Source organism: Salmo salar, chromosome ssa12 (genome assembly GCF_905237065.1).
Source record: "Salmo salar chromosome ssa12, Ssal_v3.1, whole genome shotgun sequence".
NCBI lineage: Eukaryota > Metazoa > Chordata > Actinopteri > Salmoniformes > Salmonidae > Salmo > Salmo salar.
The window spans coordinates 68993839-69008523 of record NC_059453.1 but is presented as its reverse complement, the minus strand read 5'-3'; the positions used below and the strand labels follow the sequence as shown (position 1 = coordinate 69008523).

The 14685-nt window shown below is 48.0% G+C and overlaps 1 protein-coding gene across 1 annotated transcript in view; it reads left to right on the top strand.

Annotated features, from left to right (window-relative positions):
* The window catches only part of LOC106565616 (protein Wnt-4a), a 40599-nt gene extending 30229 nt beyond the window's left edge, over nt 1-10370 (top strand). Inside the window, exons 2-6 of the mRNA XM_014132920.2 lie at nt 1181-1262; nt 2096-2249; nt 3949-4080; nt 7688-7830; nt 7920-10370. Coding sequence (XP_013988395.1) covers nt 1181-1262; nt 2096-2249; nt 3949-4080; nt 7688-7830; nt 7920-8390 — 982 coding nt within the window. The 3' untranslated portion in view covers nt 8391-10370. The remainder of the gene's footprint in view (nt 1-1180; nt 1263-2095; nt 2250-3948; nt 4081-7687; nt 7831-7919) is intronic.
* The last annotated feature ends 4315 nt before the right edge of the window (nt 10371-14685 follow it).

Here is a 14685-nt window from a genome sequence, read left to right as displayed (position 1 = left end):
TAAAGGCAATGGCATTGCTGTTGTGATTAGTTGTGTAGTTTTGGGTACCGGTAGTTAGGAGTACGCAAACACCTTATTTCTTTGGTTCCTCAATATACATTTACCATATTACAATGTAGGTTATGTGTTACAGCACTACTTTTGGTGTCCCCCTCAGGAATTGCTCTTGAGAAAATTTCATGTAATTGTCCCCCCCAAAGTTGATATCAGATTTTCGCCCCTGTGTAGACAGTTGGTTATGAACTGATCCTGTAGCACTTCATGAATAGAAAGTGATTGGTTGTTGTTGTCAGACAGACTGAGGAGAGGATGGGAGCAGTGGTGTGATAGTGAGTGAGGTCACCCTGCTGTATAGACAAGACTGTCGGAGGAAGGGTGTGGTCGAGTGGTCACGGTCGAGGTTATTTGACCATTGACGAGAGGAGGTGACTGTGAGAGAAGGAGAGACAGAGACAGAGAGAGATGGGGAGAGGGAGAGAAAGAGGTTATTTGACCATTGACGAGAGGAGGTGACTGTGAGAGAAGGAGAGACAGAGACAGAGAAAGATGGGGAGAGGGAGAGAAAGAGGTTATCTGGGCTGTAGAGGAAGGGTGGGTGGAAGGCTAGAAGGAGGTGTGTGGACTATCAGCCCTGGGAGAGACCCCAATCAACCTTACCTAATGATACCCTGTCAACATAGGAGGGAGAGAAGGACAGAGAGACTGACAGAGAGAGAGAGGGAGAAGGGCAAGGTGAGGGAGAGCAGGAGGAGAGTAAGGTGAGGGACAGAGAAAGAGAGAGAGAGGGAGGGCCACAGACAAGGCTCAGACAGCCCCTCCGTGGGAAGTTCTGGTGAAGAGTGTGTCTGTGATGAGCGTATGAAATGGGCCTATTTCTGTAAGGTGCTTTGACCCAAAGAGATATGGGACTGAAGGAGAGAGGAGTGACCTGTGTGTCCTGGAGGTGGTGTGGATGATAAACCTCTTTCCCTCCTCTCAACATGATGACCAAAACGTTCCCACAACATCATGGGAGCCAAACTTCTCCCTATCAGGCTGTAGAACTAAACCTATACATAGCCCATGCTGAAGCATCTCTGTCTGTGGACACTGTTATATCATCTCAGTAATTGGAGGGTTCATTGTGTTGTTATCTGTCTAATTTAATATTTCATATTAATTCTCCCCCCTTCTCTGTAAGGTACCTGGCTAAGCTGTCGTCGGTTGGCAGTATCAGTGATGAGGAGACATGCGAACGCCTGCGAGGACTTATCCAGAGACAGGTACACATCTACCATGACAAACTGTGGGTATTTTCAGGTTTGTAAGGTTGGCAGTGTATGACAAGATGGTACATAAGTTATAGACGTTATGTCCAAGTCTTTGAATTCAAGCTACAAGTCATAGTCATTTAACATTCTCTTTAACCAGAAGCAGATCTGTAATGTTATGATCATTATTCTAACCAGGAGCAGATCTGTAATGTTATGATCATTATTCTAACCAGGAGCAGATCTGTAATGTAATGATCTACATTCTAACCAGGAGCAGATCTGTAATGTTATGATCATACATTCTAACCAGGTGCAGATCTGTAATGTAATGATCTATATTCTAACCAGGTGCAGATCTGTAATGTTATGATCTATATTCTAACCAGGAGCAGATCTGTAATGTTCTGATCATTATTCTAACCAGGTGCAGATCTGTAATGTAATGATCTATATTCTAACCAGGTGCAGATCTGTAATGTAATGATCAATATTCTAACCAGGAGCAGATCTGTAATGTTCTGATCATTATTCTAACCAGGTGCAGATCTGTAATGTAATGATCTACATTCTAACCAGGTGCAGATCTGTAATGTAATGATCTATATTCTAACCAGGTGCAGATCTGTAATGTAATGATCATTATTCTAACCAGGTGCAGATCTGTAATGTTATGATCATTATTCTAACCAGGAGCAGATCTGTAATGTTATGATCATTATTCTAACCAGGTGCAGATCTGTAATGTAATGATCTATATTCTAACCAGGTGCAGATCTGTAATGTAATGATCTATATTCTAACCAGGAGCAGATCTGTAATGTTCTGATCATTATTCTAACCAGGTGCAGATCTGTAAGCGCAGTGTGGAGGTGATGGATGCTGTGCGGCGTGGAGCTCAGCTAGCCATAGACGAGTGCCAGTTTCAGTTCAGGAACCGTCGATGGAACTGCTCCACGCTGGAAACCATGCCCGTCTTCGGCAAGATTGTCACACAGGGTACGGCTCATTATCAAGAACAAATTTTAGAATAAATATACACTGCTCCAAAAAATAAAGGGAACACTAAAATAACACATCCTAGATCTGAATGAATGAAATAATCTTATTAAATACTTCTTTCTTTACATAGTTGAATGTGCTGACAACAAAATCACACAAAAATAATCAATGGAAATCCAATTTATCAACCCATGGAGGTCTGGATTTGGAGTCACACTCAAAATTAAAGTGGAAAACCACACTACAGGCTGATCCAACTTTGATGTAATGTCCTTAAAACAAGTCAAAATGAGGCTCAGTAGTGTGTGTGGCCTCCACGTGCCTGTATGACCTCCCTACAACGCCTGGGCATGCTCCTGATGAGGTGGCGGATGGTCTCCTGAGGGATCTCCTCCCAGACCTGGACTAAAGCATCCGCCAACTCCTGGACAGTCTGTGGTGCAACGTGGCGTTGGTGGATGGAGCGAGACATGATGTCCCAGATGTGCTCAATTGGATTCAGGTCTGGGGAACGGGCGGGCCAGTCCACAGCATCAATGCCTTCCTCTTGCAGGAACTGCTGACACACTCCAGCCACATGAGGTCTAGCATTGTCTTGCATTAGGAGGAACCCAGGGCCAACCGCACCAGCATATGGTCTCACAAGGGGTCTGAGGATCTCATCTCGGTACCTAATGGCAGTCAGGCTACCTCTGGCGAGCACATGGAGGGCTGTGCGGCCCCCCAAAGAAATGCCACCCCACACCATGACTGACCCACCGCCAAACCGGTCATGCTGGAGGATGTTGCAGGCAGCAGAACGTTCTCCACGGCGTCTCCAGAGTGTCACGTCTGTCACATGTGCTGAGTGTGAACCTGCTTTCATCTGTGAAGAGCACAGGGCGCCAGTGGCGAATTTGCCAATCTTGGTGTTCTCTGGCAAATGCCAAACATCCTGCACGGTGTTGGGCTGTAAGCACAACCCCCACCTGTGGACATCGGGCCCTCATACCACCCTCATGGAGTCTGTTTCTGACCATTTGAGCAGACACATGCACATTTGTGGCCTGCTGGAGGTCATTTTGCAGGGCTCTGGCAGTGCTTCTCCTGCTCCTCCTCGCACAAAGGCGGAGGTAGCGGTCCTGCTGCTGGGTTGTTGCCCTCCTACGGCCTCTTCCATGTCTCCTGATGTACTGGCCTGTCTCCTGGTAGCGCCTCCATGCTCTGGACACTACACTGACAGACACAGCAAACCTTCTTGCCACAGCTCGCATTGATGTGCCATCCTGGATGAGCTGCACTACCTGAGCCACTTGTGTGGGTTGTAGACTCCGTCTCATGCTACCACTAGAGTGAAAGCACCGCCAGCATTCAAAAGTGACCAAAACATCAGCCAGGAAGCATAGGAACTGAGAAGTGGTCTGTGGTTACCACCTGCAGAACCACTCCTTTATTGGGGGTGTCTTGCTAATTGCCTATAATTTCCACCTGTTGTCTATTCCATTTGCACAACAGCATGTGAAATGTATTGTCAATCAGTGTTGCTTCCTAAGTGGACAGTTTGATTTCACAGAAGTGTGATTGACTTGGAGTTACATTGTGTTGTTTAAGTGTTCCCTTTATTTTTTTGAGCAGTATACTTTTATATCTGAAGATAAAAACGTACTGCCTGATCTGTGATGAATGTAGTTGTATATTTATTGTCTGCCTGTGATAGGTACTCGGGAGGCAGCCTTTGTGTATGCCATCTCAGCAGCCAGTGTGGCGTTTGCTGTGACCCGGGCCTGCAGCAGCGGAGAGCTGGAGAAATGTGGCTGCGACCGCAACGTCCACGGAGTCAGTCCGGAGGGTAGGACACGCACGCACGCACGCACGCACGCACGCACACACACACACACACACACACACACACACACACACACATACAAATTTATCTGATGTTTGACTGCTAACGCTCTCTCTCTGTCTCTCTCTCTCTCCGTGTCTCTCTCCCTCCGTGTCTCTCTCCGTGTCTCTCTCCGTGTCCCTCTCCGCGTCTCTCTCCCTCCGTGTCGCTCTCTCTCCATGTCTCTCTCCCTCCGTGTCTCTCTCTCTCCATGTCTCTCTCTCTCCGTGTCTCTCTCTCTCCGTGTCTCTCTCCCTCCGTGTCTCTCTCCCTCCGTGTCTCTCTCTCCGTGTCTCCCTCCCTCCATGTCTCTCTCCCTCCATGTCTCTCTCTCTCCGTGTCTCTCTCTCTCCGTGTCTCTCTCTCTCCGGGTCTCTCTCTCTCCGTGTCTCTCTCTCTCCGTGTCTCCCTCCCTCCGTGTCTCTCTCCCTCCGTGTCTCTCTCCCTCCGTGTCTCTCTCTCTCCGTGTCTCTCTCTCTCCGTGTCTCTCTCCGTGTCTCTCTCCCTCCGTGTCTCCCTCCCTCCGTGTCTCTCTCCCTCCGTGTCTCTCTCTCTCCGTGTCTCCCTCCCTCCGTGTCTCTCTCTCTCCGTGTCTCTCTCCCTCCGTGTCTCTCTCCCTCCGTGTCTCTCTCTCTCCGTGTCTCTCTCCCTCCGTGTCTCTCTCCCTCCGTGTCTCTCTCCCTCCGTGTCTCTCTCCCTCCGTGTCTCTCTCTCTCCGTGTCTCTCTCCATGTCTCTCACTCTCTGTCTCTCTCTCTCCGTGTCTCTCTCTCTCCGTGTCTCTCTCTCTCCGTGTCTCTCTCCCTCCGTGTCTCTCTCCCTCCGTGTCTCTCTCCCTCCGTGTCTCTCTCCCTCCGTGTCTCTCTCTCTCCGTGTCTCTCTCCGTGTCTCTCTCCCTCCGTGTCTCTCTCTCTCCGTGTCTCTCTCTCTCCGTGTCTCTCTCTCTCCGGGTCTCTCTCTCTCCGTGTCTCTCTCTCTCCGTGTCTCCCTCCCTCCGTGTCTCTCTCCCTCCGTGTCTCTCTCCCTCCGTGTCTCTCTCCGTGTCTCTCTCTCTCCGTGTCTCTCTCCGTGTCTCTCTCCCTCCGTGTCTCTCTCCCTCCGTGTCTCTCTCCCTCCGTGTCTCTCTCTCTCCGTGTCTCCCTCCCTCCGTGTCTCTCTCTCTCCGTGTCTCTCTCCCTCCGTGTCTCTCTCCCTCCGTGTCTCTCTCTCTCCGTGTCTCTCTCCCTCCGTGTCTCTCTCCCTCCGTGTCTCTCTCCCTCCGTGTCTCTCTCCCTCCGTGTCTCTCTCTCTCCGTGTCTCTCTCCATGTCTCTCACTCTCTGTCTCTCTCTCTCCGTGTCTCTCTCTCTCCGTGTCTCTCTCTCTCCGTGTCTCTCTCCCTCCGTGTCTCTCTCCCTCCGTGTCTCTCTCCCTCCGTGTCTCTCTCCCTCCGTGTCTCTCTCTCTCCGTGTCTCTCTCCGTGTCTCTCTCCCTCCGTGTCTCTCTCTCTCCGTGTCTCTCTCTCTCCGTGTCTCTCTCTCTCCGTGTGTCTCTCTCTCCGTGTCTCTCTCTCTCCGTGTCTCTCTCCGTGTCTCCCTCCCTCCGTGTCTCTCTCCCTCCGTGTCTCTCTCCCTCCGTGTCTCTCTCCCTCCGTGTCTCTCTCTCTCCGTGTCTCTCTCTCTCCGTGTCTCCCTCTCTCCGTGTCTCTCTCTCTCCGTGTCTCTCTCCCTCCGTGTCTCTCTCCCTCCGTGTCTCTCTCCCTCCGTGTCTCTCTCTCTCCGTGTCTCTCTCTCTCCGTGTCTCTCTCCCTCCGTGTCTCTCTCCGTGTCTCTCTCTCTCCGTGTCTCTCTCCGTGTCTCTCTCTCTCCGTGTCTCTCTCCCTCCGTGTCTCTCTCCGTGTCTCTCTCTCTCCGTGTCTCTCTCCGTGTCTCTCTCCCTCCGTGTCTCTCTCCCTCCGTGTCTCCCTCTCTCCGCGTCTCTCTCCCTCCGTGTCTCTCTCCGTGTCTCTCTCTCTCCGTGTCTCTCTCCGTGTCTCTCTCCCTCCGTGTCTCTCTCTCTCCGTGTCTCTCTCCGTGTCTCTCTCCCTCCGTGTCTCTCTCTCTCCGTGTCTCTCTCCGTGTCTCTCTCCCTCCGTGTCTCTCTCCCTCCGTGTCTCTCTCTCTCCGCGTCTCTCTCCCTCCGTGTCTCTCTCCGTGTCTCCCTCCCTCCGTGTCTCTCTCCCTCCGTGTCTCTCTCTCTCCGTGTCTCTCTCTCTCCGTGTCTCTCTCCGTGTCTCCCTCCCTCCGTGTCTCTCTCCCTCCGTGTCTCTCTCTCTCCGTGTCTCTCTCTCTCTCCGTGTCTCTCTCTCTCCGTGTCTCTCTCCGTGTCTCTCTCCCTCCGTGTCTCCCTCCGTGTCTCTCTCCCTCCGTGTCTCTCTCCCTCCGTGTCTCTCTCTCTCCGTGTCTCTCTCTCTCCGTGTCTCTCTCTCTCCGTGTCTCCCTCCCTCCGTGTCTCTCTCTCTCCGTGTCTCTCTCCCTCCGTGTCTCTCTCTCTCCGTGTCTCTCTCCCTCCGTGTCTCTCTCCCTCTGTGTCTCTCTCCCTCCGTGTCTCTCTCTCTCCGTGTCTCTCTCCCTCCGTGTCTCTCTCTCTCCGTGTCTCTCTCCCTCCGTGTAACTCTCCCTCTGTGTCTCCCTCTCTCCGTGTCTCTCTCCCTCCCTGTCTCTCTCCCTCCGTGTCTCTCTCTCTCCGTGTCTCTCTCTCTCCGTGTCTCTCTCTCTCCGTGTCTCCCTCCCTCCGTGTCTCTCTCCCTCCGTGTCTCTCTCCCTCCGTGTCTCTCTCCCTCCGTGTCTCTCTCCCTCCGTGTCTCTCTCCCTCCGTGTAACTCTCCCTCCGTGTCTCTCTCCCTCCGTGTCTCTCTCCCTCCGTGTCTCTCTCTCTCCGTGTCTCTCTCTCTCCGTGTCTCTCTCCCTCCGTGTCTCTCTCCCTCCGTGTCTCTCTCTCTCCGTGTCTCTCTCCCTCCGTGTCTCTCTCTCTCCGTGTCTCTCTCCGTGTCTCCCTCCCTCCGTGTCTCTCTCCCTCCGTGTCTCTCTCCCTCCGTGTCTCTCTCCCTCCGTGTCTCCCTCTCTCCGTGTCTCTCTCCCTCCGTGTCTCTCTCTCTCTGTGTCTCTCTCCGTGTCTCTCTCCCTCCGTGTCTCTCTCCCTCCGTGTCTCTCTCTCTCTGTGTCTCTCTCCGTGTCTCTCTCCCTCCGTGTCTCCCTCCCTCCGTGTCTCTCTCCCTCCGTGTCTCTCTCTCTCCGTGTCTCTCTCTCTCCGTGTCTCTCTCCCTCCGTGTCTCTCTCCCTCCATGTCTCTCTCTCTCCGTGTCTCTCTCCCTCCGTGTCTCTCTCCCTCCGTGTCTCTCTCCCTCCGCGTCTCTCTCCCTCCGTGTCTCTCTCCGTGTCTCTCTCCCTCCGTGTCTCTCTCCCTCCGTGTCTCTCTCCCTCCGTGTCTCTCTCCCTCCGTGTCTCTCTTCGTGTCTCTCTCTCTCCGTGTCTCTCTCCGTGTCTCCCTCCCTCCGTGTCTCTCTCCCTCCGTGTCTCTCTCCCTCCGTGTCTCTCTCCCTCTCCCTTCCTCCAGGGTTCCAGTGGTCGGGCTGTAGTGATAACATAGCATACGGAGTGGCCTTCTCTCAGTCCTTCATTGACGTAAGGGAGAGGAGTAAAGGACAGTCCCCCAGCAAAGCACTCATGAACCTACACAACAACGAGGCCGGGAGGAAGGTATGACTTATCACAACAAACATATGTCCTAGCAAAGTCAACAGCAAAGAAGAGAACAGGAGATAAACCATCTTTCTGTCCTTCTGCAGGCCATCCTGAGCCACATGCGTGTGGAGTGTAAGTGTCACGGCGTGTCAGGGTCCTGTGAGGTGAAGACCTGCTGGAAGGCCATGCCCCCATTCCGCAAGGTGGGCAACGTCATCAAGGAGAAGTTTGACGGCGCCACCGAGGTGGAGCAGCGCAAGGTGGGCACCACCAAGGTCCTGGTGCCACGGAACTCCCAGTTCAAACCTCACACAGACCAAGACCTGGTCTACCTGGAGCCCAGCCCCGACTTCTGTGACCACGACCCGCGCACACCAGGCATGCTGGGTACAGCGGGGCGGCAGTGTAACCGGACATCGAAGGCCATTGACGGCTGTGAGCTGATGTGCTGCGGCCGGGGCTTCCAGACAGAGGAGGTGGAGGTGGTGGACAGGTGCAGCTGTAAGTTCCACTGGTGCTGCTACGTCAAGTGCAAACAGTGCCGCAAGATGGTGGAGATGCACACCTGCCGGTGATCACCATGGAAACCCCCAATGGAAACCCAAACAATTTCCCCACTCTCTCCCTCCTCACCTGCACTTGGGGAGGGAGGGAGAAAGGGAGGGTGGGAGGGGTGTTTGTGGTTTTCCTCTACCCCCTATTTTAAAGCCACCCTGATTCCTTTTACAAGACCACGGGAACAGCCAGACAGAGGACATGTTCATACAATGTTAAAGGAACATCTTACACACGCACAGGATGTAAAAACTAAAACGACAAATATACACTGAGTATACTAAACGTTAGGTGACATAGACTGACCAGGTGAATGCAGGTGAAGCTATGATTCCTTATTGATGTCACTTGTTAAATCCACTACAATCAGTGTAGATGCAGAGGAGATTGTGTATGTGTGCCATTCAGAGGGTGAATGGGCAAGACAAAATATGTAAGTGCTTTGAACGGGGTATGGTAGTAGGTGCCAGGCGCACCGGTTTGTGTCAAGAACTGCAACGCTGCTGGGTTTTTCACGCTCAACAGTATTCTGTGTGGTTCAAGAATGGTCCACCACCCAAAGGGCATCCAGCCAACTTGGCACAACTGTGGGAAGCATTGGAGTCAACATGGGCCAGCATCCCTGTGGAATGTTTGGTATACTCAGTGTATGTTTTCCCAAGTCCCAACAGAGAGTATTTTCCCTCCCCCTCACTCACTCACAGTTGATTCTAATTGATGTGATTGCTCTTTGGTTTGTTTTTTAACTTATTTGATATTGTTGTGAGTGATTTGGGGTGGGTGAGGGTGAGAGTGGACTGAAGGGGAGAGGGGAACTGAGGGTAGGACATATTGGACCTGGGAAGGGGAGAGGGGAACTGAGGTCAGGACATATTGGACCTGGGAAGGGGAGAGGGGAACTGAGGTCAGGACATATTGGACCTGGGAAGGGGAGAGGGGAACTGAGGTCAGGACATATTGGACCTGGGAAGGGGAGAGGGGAACTGAGGTCAGGACATATTGGACCTGGGAAGGGGAGAGGGGAACTGAGGTCAGGACATATTGGACCTGGGAAGGGGAGAGGGGAACTGAGGTCAGGACATATTGGACCTGGGAAGGGGAGAGGGGAACTGAGGTCAGGACATATTGGACCTGGGAAGGGGAGAGGGGAACTGAGGTCAGGACATATTGGACCTGGGAAGGGGAGAGGGGAACTGAGGTCAGGACATATTGGACCTGGGAAGGGGAGAGGGGAACTGAGGTCAGGACATATTGGACCTGGGAAGGGGAGAGGGGAACTGAGGTCAGGACATATTGGACCTGGGAAGGGGAGAGGGGAACTGAGGTCAGGACATATTGGACCTGGGAAGGGGAGAGGGGAACTGAGGTCAGGACATATTGGACCTGGGAAGGGGAGAGGGGAACTGAGGTCAGGACATATTGGACCTGGGAAGGGGAGAGTGGGGGAGCTGAGTTTTCCCTCCATCTTGCTGCTGCTTCACTGGATGTAAAGGGAGAGACACGCCTGCCTGTCGGTCTGAGAGAACAGACTTTACCGCCCAGAGTAGGAATGCTGACTGACAGACATTATGATTTGTGGTCCAGGTGTACATGACCGTGTTGTGTTGGGGTTGAGTAGCGGTTTAGTTGTGTGGACATTTGTCCCGTATAGCCCTGATGCTGCTCCACTCATGAAATCAGAATTACTCACAGAATCAGTTATGGCTGGAATTCAATCTGATCGCGGGTTATAGGCACTGCAGCTCTGAAATGTAATGTTCTCATTCGCGGAGATCCCTTTCATGATAAACGCTGCATATGTCTGCTCAATCGGAAGTTGCCTTTAAAAAACCTCAATGCCTATAACCCACAATACGATAGAATTCAGCCTTAGTCTGTGTCAGACCAGGAGGAAGTTTGCCCATACAGATACATACATACAGATACATACAGACAGATACATACATACAGATACATACAGACAGATACATATATACAGATACATACATACAGATACATACATACAGATACATACAGACAGATACATATATACAGATACATATATACAGATACATACATACAGATACATATATACAGATAGATACATACAGACAGATAGATATATACAGATACATACATACAGATAGATACATACAGATAGATACATACATACAGATACATATATACAGATACATACAGACAGATACATATATACAGATACATACATACAGATACATACATACAGATACATACATACAGATACATATATACAGATACATACATACAGATACATACATACAGATACATACAGACAGATACATACATACAGATACATACATACAGATACATATATACAGATACATATATACAGATACATACAGACAGATACATATATACAGATACATACATACAGACAGATACATACAGACAGATACATATATACAGATACATACATACAGATACATGTATACAGATAGATACATACAGACAGATAGATATATACAGATACATACATACAGATAGATACATACAGATAGATACATACAGATAGATACATACATACAGATACATATATACAGATACATACAGACAGATACATACATACAGATACATACATACAGATACATACATACAGATAGATACATACAGATACATATATACAGATAGATACATATATACAGATACATACATACAGATACATACATACAGATAGATACATACAGATACATACATACAGATACATACATACAGACAGATACATACATACAGATACATATATACAGATACATACAGACAGATACATATATACAGATACATACATACAGATACATACATACAGATACATACAGACAGATACATATATACAGATAGATACATATATACAGATACATACATACAGATACATATATACAGATAGATACATACAGACAGATACATATATACAGATACATACATACAGATACATACATACAGATACATACATACAGATAGATACATACAGACACATACATACATACAGATAGATACATACAGATACATATATACAGATACATACATACAGATAGATACATACAGATAGATACATACAGACAGATACATACAGACAGATACATACAGTACATACAGATACATACAGACAGATACATACAGTACATACAGATACATACAGACAGATACATACAGACAGATGCGTACATACAGACAGATAGAGTACATACAGATACATAAAGACAGATACATACAGACAGATACAGTACATACAGATGCATACATACAGATACATACAGACAGATACATACATACAGATACATACTTACAGATACATACAGTACATACAGATACATAGATACATACAGTACATACAGATACATACAGACAGATACATACAGTACATACAGATGTATACATTCAGATGTTTACAGACAGATACATACAGACAGATACATACATACATATACATACTTACAGATACATACAGTACATACATATACATACATACAGACAGATACATACAGTACATACAGATACATACAGACAGATACAGTACATACAGATGCATACATACAGATACATACAGACAGATACAGTACATACAGACACATACATACAGATACATAAAGACAGATACATACAGACAGATACAGTACATACAGATGCATACATACAGATACATACAGACAGATACATACAGTACATACAGATACATACAGACAGATACATACAGACAGATACATACAGACAGGTACATACAGATACATACAGACAGATACATACAGTACATACAGATACATACAGACAGATGCATACATACAGATACATACAGACAGATACAGTACATACAGACGCATACATACAGATACATAAAGACAGATACATACAGACAGATACAGTACATACAGATGTATACATACAGATACATACAGACAGATACATACATACAGATACATACTTACAGATACATACAGTACATACAGACAGATACATACAGACAGATACATACAGTACATACAGATGTATACATACAGATGTTTACAGACAGATACATAGAGACAGATACAGTACATACAGACGCATACGTAAAGATAGATACATACATACAGATACATACAGACAGATACATACAGACAGACAGATACAGTACATACAGATACATACAGACAGATACATACAGACAGGGCTGGGTGGAGCAGGGATGCTATGCAAGATGACTTAAGCGCACACACCACATACCACACCACATACCACACCACACGCCACATACCACGCCACATACCACACCACACACCACACCACATAAAATACCACACCACACCACACACCACACCACATACCAGACCACATACCACGCCACACCACACCACATACCACACCACATAAAATACCACATACCACACCACATACAATACCACACCACATACCACATACCATACCACACCACATACCACATACCATACCACACCACATACCATCACACCACATACCACACCACATACCACACACCATACCACATCACATACCACACCACATACCACGCCACACCACATACCACATACCACACCACATAAAATACCACATACCACACCACATACAATACCACACCACATACCACACCACATACCACACCACATACCACGCCACACCACATACCACATACCACACCACATAAAATACCACACCACATACAATACCACACCACATACCACATACCACACCACATACCACACCACATACAATACCACACCACATACCACATACCACACCACATACCACATACCACACCACATAACATACCACATAACATACCACACCACACCACATACCACAGCACATACCACGCCACACCACACCACACACCACGTACCACACCACATACCACGCCACACCACACCACATAAAATACCACATACCACACCACATACAATACCACACCACATACCACATACCATACCACACCATACCACACCACATACCACACCACATACAATACCACACCACATACCACATCACATACCACATCACATACCACACCACATACCACACCACACCACATACCATACCACACCACATACCACACCACATACCATACCACACCATACCACACTACATACCACACCACACCACATACCATACCACACCACATACCATACCACACAACATACCACACCACATACCACATACCATACCACACCACATACCACACCACATACCACACCACACCACATACCACACAATATACCACCGTCCCTACACCTTACCACAAACAACAAAGCATACACACACACACATCACTGTACCTACACATTACCACACAACACACACACAAGCATACACACACACACATCACACCACACACACCGCACCATATGCCACACAGCGTACCATACACTACACACAGTCTCCCCAGGTCACTGCCAGGGCACAGGGACTGACCTATGTGTGGCTACCATGTACAACCACCATAAGCCAAAGCTTTCTATAGTAACATGCTATTCATTATAGAAACATAGATCTGTAAAGACTTATACACTGAAGAAGACTATACTGCGTATGAATGTATGTTAAAATGAAATATATGCTGTGTCAAAGATTATACTCTTGTTTGTCATATTTATTTTGTACATGTCTCTTTACGACGTAAGAAAACAACTCAGGGTTGCATGTTCATCTCATGCTTTCTGTGTGTTTCTGTGTGTTTCTGTGTGTTTCTGTGTGTTTCTGTGTTTCTGTGTGTTTCTGTGTGTTTCTGTGTGTTTGTTTATGTGTGGGTGATGGCTTGATATCACTCATTAAAACAACCATTATTGCAGCTGACTGGGTACCAACGTAAAATGTTTTAAATATCCTGTCAATATCCTGAGTCCAGCTAGTTGTGCCCTGAAGCCAAATCCAGTCCTGATTCCTTCCAGCTTATTTAATAATGGGGGCGTGCTACCAATTCGGTGCCTTTTGAGAAGTGTAACTTAGTAAAAAATATATATATATATTGCACACAATTTTATCAATCTGTCATGTTTGCCTTAATAAAATATGTTTTCCCATTTCAAGACGTTAAATAAAAAAATACTATAGTAAGTGCCTATGAAGTGCCAAATATAGTAACGGGGTTGACCGTAACAGGGTTGACCGTAACGGGGTTGACCCTAACGGGGTTGACCCTAACGGGGTTGACCGTAACAGGGTTGACCGTAACGGGGTTGACCGTAACGGGGTTGACCGTAACAGGGTTGACCGTAACAGGGTTGACCGTAACAGTGTTGACCATAACAGGGTTGACCGTAACGGGGTTGACCTTAACGGGGTTGACCGTAACGGGGTTGACCATAACAGGGTTGACCT